Source organism: Alligator sinensis, unplaced genomic scaffold (genome assembly GCF_000455745.1).
Source record: "Alligator sinensis unplaced genomic scaffold, ASM45574v1 scaffold161_1, whole genome shotgun sequence".
NCBI classification, from domain to species: Eukaryota; Metazoa; Chordata; order Crocodylia; family Alligatoridae; genus Alligator; species Alligator sinensis.
This window is the reverse complement of record NW_005841974.1, coordinates 3156416-3166229: the sequence shown is the minus strand read 5'-3', so window position 1 is coordinate 3166229 and position 9814 is coordinate 3156416. Positions and strand designations below refer to the sequence as shown.

Sequence of the window (9814 nt, the reverse complement as noted above, 5' to 3'; positions counted from 1 at the left end):
AGTTTGCATTCTCTGATGAAGAGCCATTAGAGTTTGCTGGTGACATCTGAGCTGCTACAGATTTACTGCTTGTACTATTTGCTCCATGAGCTGCACTGGCAGAAATACGCTCCTGGGGCATGTCCCTATGAGCATGCATGTGCAGTTTGAGGTGCCACAAAGCAGTTTGAGGTGCCGCAAACTGCACACAGTACGTGTGCATGCATTTGCTGTGCTGCTAATTTGCAGCACAGTAGTTTTTTTGACACCGGGAGATGCTGTTGTCAAAAAAAACCACCACTGAAAAAAGCAGTGTGGCACATGTGGTAGCAATGTGCACTGCCAGAAAGGGAGCCTGGCCACCTAGAGCCACACTCTTGCTTCCAGCCAGGCTCTGAGCAGCCAGCTTGGCACCACTGCTGCCCCAGGAGGCCCCCAGGATCCCAGGTAAGGCTGCTGGGGCCAGCATAGGTAACCCCACCTGGGTCACTTTGCTACATGCCGGAGTGCAAGTACAGGGGCATGCCCAGAGACAAATAGCAGAGGCAAAAATATATGCTTCTGCTATTTGTCCCACAGGAAATGCACACCCCTGCATGTGCTCCCAGAGTTCATCAAGTTAGCTTGTAGTACAGGAAAGCTTCTAGTTTGTCACATATGCTAAATTCCTATATACAGAGATGTCCAAGAAATCCATTCTGTCACCCACAGCTGGATAGGAGGTATTGTTCCATCCTGATCATTGTTACTGGCAGCCTTAACTATGGTGATGGAATTGGCCAGGCAATAAAAAACTGAACTCAGATGAAATAAACACAATATTGAAATGCACCAGAGCACCTCCCTAGCAAAGGTTCTCCTAGGGCCATCAAATCTGTAGTGAGTAACTACACCAGCTTCCCAGAGAGTATGATGTTGATTCAAGGTGTCAGTGCCTAATTTTAAGTCACATAATGATTCATTTGTGCTCAGGATATATAAGCTTACCTCATATTCCAGGATTATGTTCATCACATGTTCCTCATGCACAATGGAGCTGTCTACTGCAAGAGCATGACTTATTTGCAGAGGAGACAGCTTTCCTGGGGGCAATCCAAGACTGGAATAAATTCCCATAGGAGTTCATGGCCACTTACAGTCCACTTTCATATGGGCTGCTTCAGCTGCCTTCACGAATTAAGACCCACAACAATTCACTAAACAACACAACAAATACCCACCATACCCTCCAAAATTTGGTATACACATCATTTCTTGGGAGAGAGATGGAAAATAAACAGAATCTGATGCAAGACAAAAAGTATTGCTTAACTGTAAGATGTTCAGATACCATTGTGGCTGAGCATGGAATCAAAAAAGAGAAAGAGACTGGCATCACTCCAAGATTTTTAAACTTCCCCCATGTGTGCATGCACTTGTAACTGACAGGTCATTTATCCTCCTAGAAATCAAATGAAAATATTGAGTCTGGACTCAGGGTAGGCACCTCTGCAATTAGAAATATTCTAAGGACAGGTTTTGAACCGTTGATACACCAGATACAACAATCATGCTAAATCCCAAATCTTGTTTAGCACCCTGCTATAGCCCAAAGATGGCACTTTGCTGTTGTTTTCTTTAGTTCATTCTGAAATTCCTTCCCTGATCTTTCTGGGGAGACTGCCCAGTATATCTCAGAGAAAAGTGTAAATGTTGAAACACACTATGAAAAAAGGTTTTAATAAGAAAAATAATATATTCACAATGAAGTCATTTAAGGAATAAAAATCAGAAAGTTCCAGGGGAGTCTGATCAATGAGAAACTACAGGAAAAATTAGAGAACTTTTCTCAATATCATTTATATTACTTATAACTACACAAGTCAGGCAAAAAGGCTGGCATCTAGGCCATAGGCAGGGATTGTCATTGATGACACAATGTGAGCATTTTGAAAAGAAAAAATTTCAACCAGCCAACGTCTATGTCTTCCTAGGGTATTTGCTCTAAACTCAGCCATTCTTATGTCAGTGTCACAGGGATGCCATCTTCAACATCATCATAATGTGCATCTCCAAGAGGCAGGGATGAATCTGCTTTCTCAGCTCCAGAGGCCACTTCACTTGTTAGTGAGTGCAGACTCCAACCTGAAAATATCAAAGGAACATGACAGTGACCACATACCCCACAGTGCACCTATGGGCACTGAACCCAAGTGCACATACAACCTTCAGCAGGGCTGTCCAACCAGCAGCCCACAGACTATATGTGGTTAACATGTAGCCCTTCAGCCCCGATGGCTGCCTTTCCTGCTGCCATGCAGTGGGGGAGGTCCCAGAGGTCTAAGTGCCACGAGCGCAAATTGTGGGATGGAGGAGAAGAGGGCTCTGTTCCACTGGTGCAGCCCATGGGGTGTGGCACAATGCTGCCATGTGCCACCAGTGGGGCTTTCCAGGGTACAGCCTGCAACAGGGGCCATGGGTTCTGCATGCCACTGGCATAGCCCATGTGGGGAAGGTACCAGGGGGTCATCCCCATAGTGTGGGCTTGTGCTGTGTGCAGCCCCTAGCTGCGCCAAAGTAGAACAACCCTGACCTACAGCATGGGCTGCCAGTTTTCTTCCCTCCATGATAGAATTACTGAATCATAGAAATGCAGGCCTGGAAGGGACCCCTAAAGAGGAAGGAACCCCAAGAAATCATCTTGCCCAGCCCCCTGGTGTTAAGTAAGAGCAAACAGACCTAAACTATCTACAGCAGATGTTTGTCTGGCCTGCTCTTAACAATTGTAACGAAGGCAAAATAGTTCTATTCTATTTAATATGCAGTGAACATAGTGTGCTTGGACTTCAATGAGGCTTTTGATAAAGCCTCACATGACTTTCTTATAAGCAAATTAAAGGAGTGTGGGCTAGATAAAACTACCTTAAGGTGAATAGGCAACTGGCTCAATAGCCATAAGAAAAGGGTAATTATAAATGGATCAGTGTCAGAATGACGGGAGGTTTTGAGTTGTGTTCCAGTGTCAGAACGCAGGCAGACAAGGCAGGCAGACAAGGCCTCAGCTGGCCCTGATTGCTCTGGGGGAGGGGGAATGGAGACATTGGCTACTAGCTGCCTGAGTGTCCCCCAGCTGGTCCCTGTTGAACTGCCTGGGTACAGCTATTTCATATAAGCAACAGCCTTGCAGTGCTCTGTGGGGTTTCAATAAGAGATATTTCCTGTCCTAGCTTCTGTGCACCTGATTCTGTGCTTCTAGTTTCCTAGTCCTGGTCCCCAATTCCTAGCTTTTACCTGAACCCTTTGCCTAACTCCCAGTGTCTATCTCCTGCCTGCACCTCTGCCTACTACCTTATGCCTAGATCAGGCACTGCACTCCTGGCTCATGACCCCCAGGTCTAGATTTCCCAGGCTTGTGCTCTTACTTCTGAACTCTGACCCCTACTCCATGTCTGAGTCATTCCTGCAACTGAGTGAGGACCTCCAAATGACAACATCTGCTTCAGAGAAGTTGTTAGTCCACATGATGGGCCCTCACCACTGGCTTTTCCTTAGGGGATTTGATGGCTGCTTGCAGAGCTTTGTAGACAGAACCGGGTGCATTTCAGGGTCAAAGCACTGCAGTGCAAACCCAAATAAAGACCCTTCAGCACGACACAGAAGTCTTGGGGGTCCAGACTTACTCAAAATATCCCTTTACCAACAACCACTCAGACCTACCATGAGCCTGCAGTTCTTCGGCCTGACAACTTTGGTGGCAGCCCTGGGGAGTTTTGTGGGGAGGGGATATTCAAGCAATGTCTCTTGTCCTCATAATGCCCCTAGACCTGCCCCCCTGATAAGGTAAAGGTGGGCCTGATGATCAGTCTTCTTTCTAGAAAGGCCCTGAGATAAGCCTGTCCACTGCTGAAGATGGGCCAGTCTCTTTGTGTACAATACAGATGGGTTTCTCCAGGCCATGGTACCAATGTTTAACCTCTTTTGGACCAGCCCACCAGAGATAACCCTGCAAGACCTGAGGCAGAGCCAGTAGTTCATCATCTACAAGATGGCTTTTTTTTCCAGCTAAAGATCCCAGCTAGAATGTAGCTGCCTCTTTTCTTGGACCTCCAAAAGCTGAACCACATCTATTCCTGGATCACCAGAAGCCCACTCCAGCCCCAACTCCAGGTCCAGCTCCACCTCAGATCCCAGAGCTTGCTCCCACTCCAGTTCTAGTTCTATCCTGATCCCAAAACCTACAAAATCTGTTCCAGCTCTGGCTCTAGCTCAGATCTTGACAAGATCTCCTCTATGCTCTAGGCCCATGCTCCTGATTCTGTCCTTCTAGCTCCCTAGTCCTGCTCCCTGATTTTTTAATCTTTATTCCCTAGTCCTAGCCCCTGCTGCATTGCTTCTGCCTCCATCTCTTCTCTAGCTCCAACTCTCTATTTCCTGCCTACAGCCATGCCTAGCCCTTAGAGTCTGGACTCCTGGCTTGTGACCCCTGGCTCTTGGATTTCCTAGACTTGTGCCCTCCCTGAACCCTGACACCCCACATCGAGATCTTGTTCATGACACACAGGTGTCTGTCCTGGGACCAGTGCTCTTAAACATTTAATTAATTATTTGGCTGCCAAAATAAAAGGCTTCCTAAGCAATTTGAAGATGGTGTGAAACTAGGAAAAACTGCAAACACATTGGAGGATAGGAATAGAATTCAGAAACGATCTTGATAGAAAGGAAGGAAGGGCTAGTGACAACAGGATGAAGTTCAGTGGAGACAAATGCATGGTGCTATACCTAGGCAAGAGTAATCAAAAGCACAAATACAGAATGGGAAATAATTGGTTGGATGGCAGCTTTGCCCAGAGGGATCTTGGGATTTTTTGGATCATAGACTCAATATGAATCAGCAATGTGATACAGTTGGAGAAAAAATAAAATGCAATTATGGGCTGAAGAAGTTAGAAAAACCTAACCTAAAGTACTATGTTCACTACTGGATTTCATATTTTAAGGAGGATGCAGAGAAGTTAAAGAGGGTCAAGAGACAGGAGATTAAAGTAATGAAGGGGTTGGAAGGCAAAGTTTAGAGAACTGAGCATGTTTAACTTATAAAACAGATGATCAAGGACCCTCTTGACAGCAGTCTTCAAATATCAGGAAGGCTGCTATAAAGAAGAGGGAGAACAACTTTTCTCTCTTGCTGAAGAAGGTAGGATGCAAAGCAATTACTTTAAATTGCAGCAAAGTAGATTTAGATTAAGTCTGAGGAGAAACTCCCTTACTGATAGAATAGTAAGGTAGTGGAACAGACTGCCTAGGGAAGTTGCGGAATCTCCTTCACTGGAAGTCTTAAGGAAGAGTTTAATTTAGATAAGCATCTGGCAGGGATAATTTAGGAGTAGGGAGCTGAACCAGATGACCCTTGAGATCCCTCCCAACCTTATGATTTTACGATTCAATATTCAATGCTTCATAGAAAGGCAAAGCAAAATAAAAAGAAAAAAAATCTTCCTGATTCCTCTAGACAAACAGCAGAAAACCTGAAGCATAGGGCTATAGAATATAAAGCAATGCATCAATTAGTGGTAGCATATTAAAATCCCAGCATAAGAAGGGTAAATAAGAGAAGGAAACAAGGAAAGGGATCTCACAACTATTTTTCCTTAATTGCACACACAAAACTTGGAATTCTGTATCATCTAAATTAAAGCACAACCTCAAAACACAAATCCAGCTTCCCTCTTCCCTCTAAAATGACTTTCTCCAGCTTTACCCTGTTCTCACCCTCAGCAAAACTGAGAATCTATACACTACAAATACTTTCCACAGAATGCAAGCAGCTTACTTGATGATCAAATCTTCTCTCAACCCTGTCATGCTGCTACCAAAATACTCAGAGCCTCATATCATGTGTTAATTACTACTCCAAGAATACCTCTATGGTAACCATGCTATCCCTTCAATAAAATTATCACACCCGACCTTAGAGCATGTAGGTTCTTTCCCCCAAATGCCTTGCTTGGAAATCTGTTGTGAGCTTCCCTCTGCTGGTTAGAGGCCTTCTTCTAATTTCCCCTCTAAATTTATATATGCACAATTTGTATAATTTGATCTTGTACAATATTACCTTTCATATAAATAGCCCATCATCAGCATCTTCTCTGGAGTGTATTTATATAGAATAACCATATAAAAACTCCGCCTTCATTTTACAAAACTGCCCAAGTCAATCTCCTTAATCTCTTTTCATAAAATAAGTTCTACTTGACCCTCAGCACCTTAGTAGTCCTTCTCTGTAGCTGTTCCAGCTTAATCTTTTTTTTTTTTTAACACTGGTGACCAGAACAATACACAGTCTTCTAAATGAGGTCTTACCAATGCTTTGTACGGTGTTAACAAAACTTCACTGGCTCTGGAAGAATGCATCTTAGAATTGTATTTGAATTTAATGCTCATACAGTACTGGTCATCATATGATTAACCAGTACAATCAGTGACTCCAATGAAGAAATGTTTATCTGATACCAAAAGTTTTTTAATTAGTCCTTAGAGGTATTTTTACACATGTGCCCAATGTAGCACCGGGCATTTTTAATTAGCAGTCCACATTAATTAAAAGCGCCTGGCGCTGTGTTGGGTACAAGTATATAAGCAGGGCAGCCTGCATCGGCACTGAGAAAATGGTGGCAGTACACTCTGAACTAAACCATACTGAATGTGTTTTAGTTCAAAATGCACTGCCTGCCATTTTCTCAGCACTGATGCACACTGCTCTGCTTATACACCTGCATCTGATGTAGCACCGGGCACATACATTACATGCTCCAGCAGACTCAATTTATCAAGTCTTCTCCGACACACTAGATTTCTAGCATGTCAGAGCAGACTTGCATGTGTGTAAGCTCCCTAAGTGTCTGAATTTGTAATTTTATGTCCCTCTTCTGTGTACTCTTCATCCTTCTCTGAGAAGAACTGAACTGCCATAAACAACAGAGAGAGCAACTGTTCTCCCTCACCACAGAGGGCAGGTCATGAAGCAATGGGTTTAAAGTAGAGGTGCACTGATACATCACTCCATATCATATTGGCAACAATAAAAGGAAAACTGACATTATCGGCAATCATCTTTTTTTGGCTGATTTGGCCAAGAATGCCACCAATAAATGCTGCATGCATGCGGCCAGAAGTGCAGCCCAGCAGCTTGGAGAGCAGCATCCAGCCAGTAAGTCTGTTGGAGGGAAGGGATGCAAGGGAGGAAAGGGGTGGGTGGAGGGGTAAATTGAGGCCCCTGTGGTGAGAGAGGAAGTGGGGCTAGGCTGGGCCAGGGGATGCACAGCTGGGGTGGGACAGGGCATGGGACAGAGTCACAGCTCATCCAGAGGGCATGGGAGGTTGGGAGGGAGGGCAGCTCCCAGCCGCTGCACGCATCCCCGGGGGAGGCATGGGGGGTACATGCCCCCTGGATCTGTGAACAGGTTGAGGGCAGGCTGCCACTGCATACTCGGGGCCAGAGGCTCTGCTAGGCTCTTCCTAGCAGGAGGGTTGGGCCATGGCTGCACTCAGGGCAGGCAGTGGCAGTGCTGGGAGAGGGGCTATGGTGAATTTTGGGATGGCTGTAGCAGTAGCACCCCCACCCCCTATGCTGCTGCCGCCTACCCCACCCTGCCCAGCCCAAGCACAGGCCCAGCCCAGCCCCCACACTGGGAACAGCCCAGAGCAGCCTCCATCCCTAAGCATGCAGCAGTCTGCCCTCACCCCACACACAAATCTAAGGGGCATATGCTCCCATGCTCCCCCAGGGGTATACGCAGTGGCAGGAGCCATCCCCCCCCCATGCCCTCTGGATGAGTCATGACTTCATCCCATGCCCTGCCCCATCCCAGTTATTCAGCACCTGCCCCAGCAGCAGCCCAGCCCCACTCCCTCCCTCACCATAGGGGTCTCAATCTGTCCCCCTCATGCCCTTTCTCTCCCCCTTGCCCTTTCCCCCCAACAGACTTACCAGCTGGATGCTGCTCTCCAAGCTGCTGAGCTGCATAGCAGCATTCAGACTGGTATTGGCCGATATGGCTGGTTAATAATTGGCCATCGGTATCAGCCCCAAAAAATCTTTATCAGTGCACCCTTAGTTTAAAACCGCAGCAAGGAAGATTTAGATTAAATATCAAGGAAAGGCGGGGAAAAAACTTTCTTATTGTTAGAACAGTGGGACAGTAGAACAAAGGTGTTATTGCCAGCCAGCCTTGGTCATTTTCAAGGAGCCAGGCTAAGCTGTGGAAGTGCTACTGAGCAGAAGGCCCAAAGCCTGTTTCTTGAGTCACCACAGTGTGAACCTTTGCAGATGTGACAGTTAACTTGGTCAGCAAGTAACAAAAACTATCAAACACAGTTAAACAAAGCCCAAGGCCTGAAAGAAGATAAGGGGAGACCATACATTAAATATACAATATATCATAGCTTTATCTTAAAGTAGGAGTAATAATAGTTGACATAACCAAATGTATTAGATTTTATTTTACTATAATAGATATATTTTTAGAAGTACACCAATACATCCATCCAATATCGGATCAGTACTGATAAAGAAAATGGTCTGCATCAGAAAGCGGCCTGATATGACTTAAATGTTATAAACAAACAGCGCATCTCACATTCATACAAAGGTTTGTACTAGATGACCCCTGAGGTCCCTTCCAACCCAAGAGTTGTATGAACCACAGGTTTTCAACCCCTCAAGGACTAAATCTCTGGGCAGCGGATGCCTCATTTCCCAACACAGTGCAAAGACAAAAGCCAGTAAAGTTATATATATTGATGTCTTCTCACTTAACTTATAAGTTTTCCTTGTAAGCTTTGGTACATTTTCTGTTGCCTAGTTTCTGCTGGGAAGGATAGGCTGTCAGTTGGCTGCTTCTCCTTGTTTCTCCAGTTAGCAGGTAAACAAAGTTCTCACCGATTCTCCCTGAATCTCTCCTGTTAACTCATTCAACCCTCTCCCTTCTCTGCAGCCAGCTCTTGTCATGGCTTAGCATTCTCTCATGGCTTGGCAGCCAGTTCAAAGTGTCTCAGCACAGTTCTGCCTTACACCATATACACATGCCCTAAGAGACTTTAGAGCTTCTTACATCCAAGATACATAATGTAATGGAGAATGATTGGGCTCCTTGCATCACAGTGCAGGTCAAGGGCAAGGATTTGAATATTGCAGGACAGTTATTCTCAGTTTGGGTGCCATGGGAAACTCTTACACATGATTCACAAGATAAACCAAGAGATTTCAAAGACAAAGTCATGTTCTCAAAAACATTTCTGACCTGTTGTGGTCTTTTTGAGCTCTTTGCAACAAAAGAATTGTTCTATTGTTTTTCCATTGCCAAAAAACAAGTCAAAACTAAGAGTCTGATTTTTCTGGGGGTGCCTAGAGACCAAAAAGGTTGAGAACAATCAGTGTAGGTTTTCATCAATTCCACCCAGTTCACACTAGCAAGATAATTTCATCAGGCGCATCCACATGAGCGTGCACGTGCCTCTTGCCCCTCTACAAACCCCTTTGAGGTGGGGCAACAGGCACATGTGGGAACAAAAAAATGTTCCCCGTGCTGCAAACTTGATATCCAGGGGTCTAAAAAAAAATAAGTATAAAAAAGCGGAGCAGGGCACAGTCCCCGATTATGCCCTGAGGCAACCGGAGGCAGGGTCCTGCATAGATATGCTCCAGCTGCCAAAGCATCTCTATGGTTGCCCCTCGCCCTGGTACTGAAACACGCGGCCAGCCATGCGGCGTGTTCAGCACCAGGGCTCCAGTGCCGGTAAGGGGTCAGGGGGGATGGAGGAGTGGGGAAGGGACTGTGGGTGGGACCCCCAATGGCCC

General features: G+C 45.6%; 1 protein-coding gene across 1 annotated transcript in view; it reads right to left on the bottom strand.

The window, feature by feature from the left end:
* Positions 1–1846: 1846 nt before the first annotated feature.
* The window catches only part of LOC102373055 (antigen WC1.1-like), a 53868-nt gene continuing 45900 nt past the window's right edge, over positions 1847–9814 (bottom strand). The window contains exon 17 of the mRNA XM_006020989.3: positions 1847–2103. Coding sequence (XP_006021051.3) covers positions 1979–2103 — 125 coding nt within the window. The 3' untranslated portion in view covers positions 1847–1978. The remainder of the gene's footprint in view (positions 2104–9814) is intronic.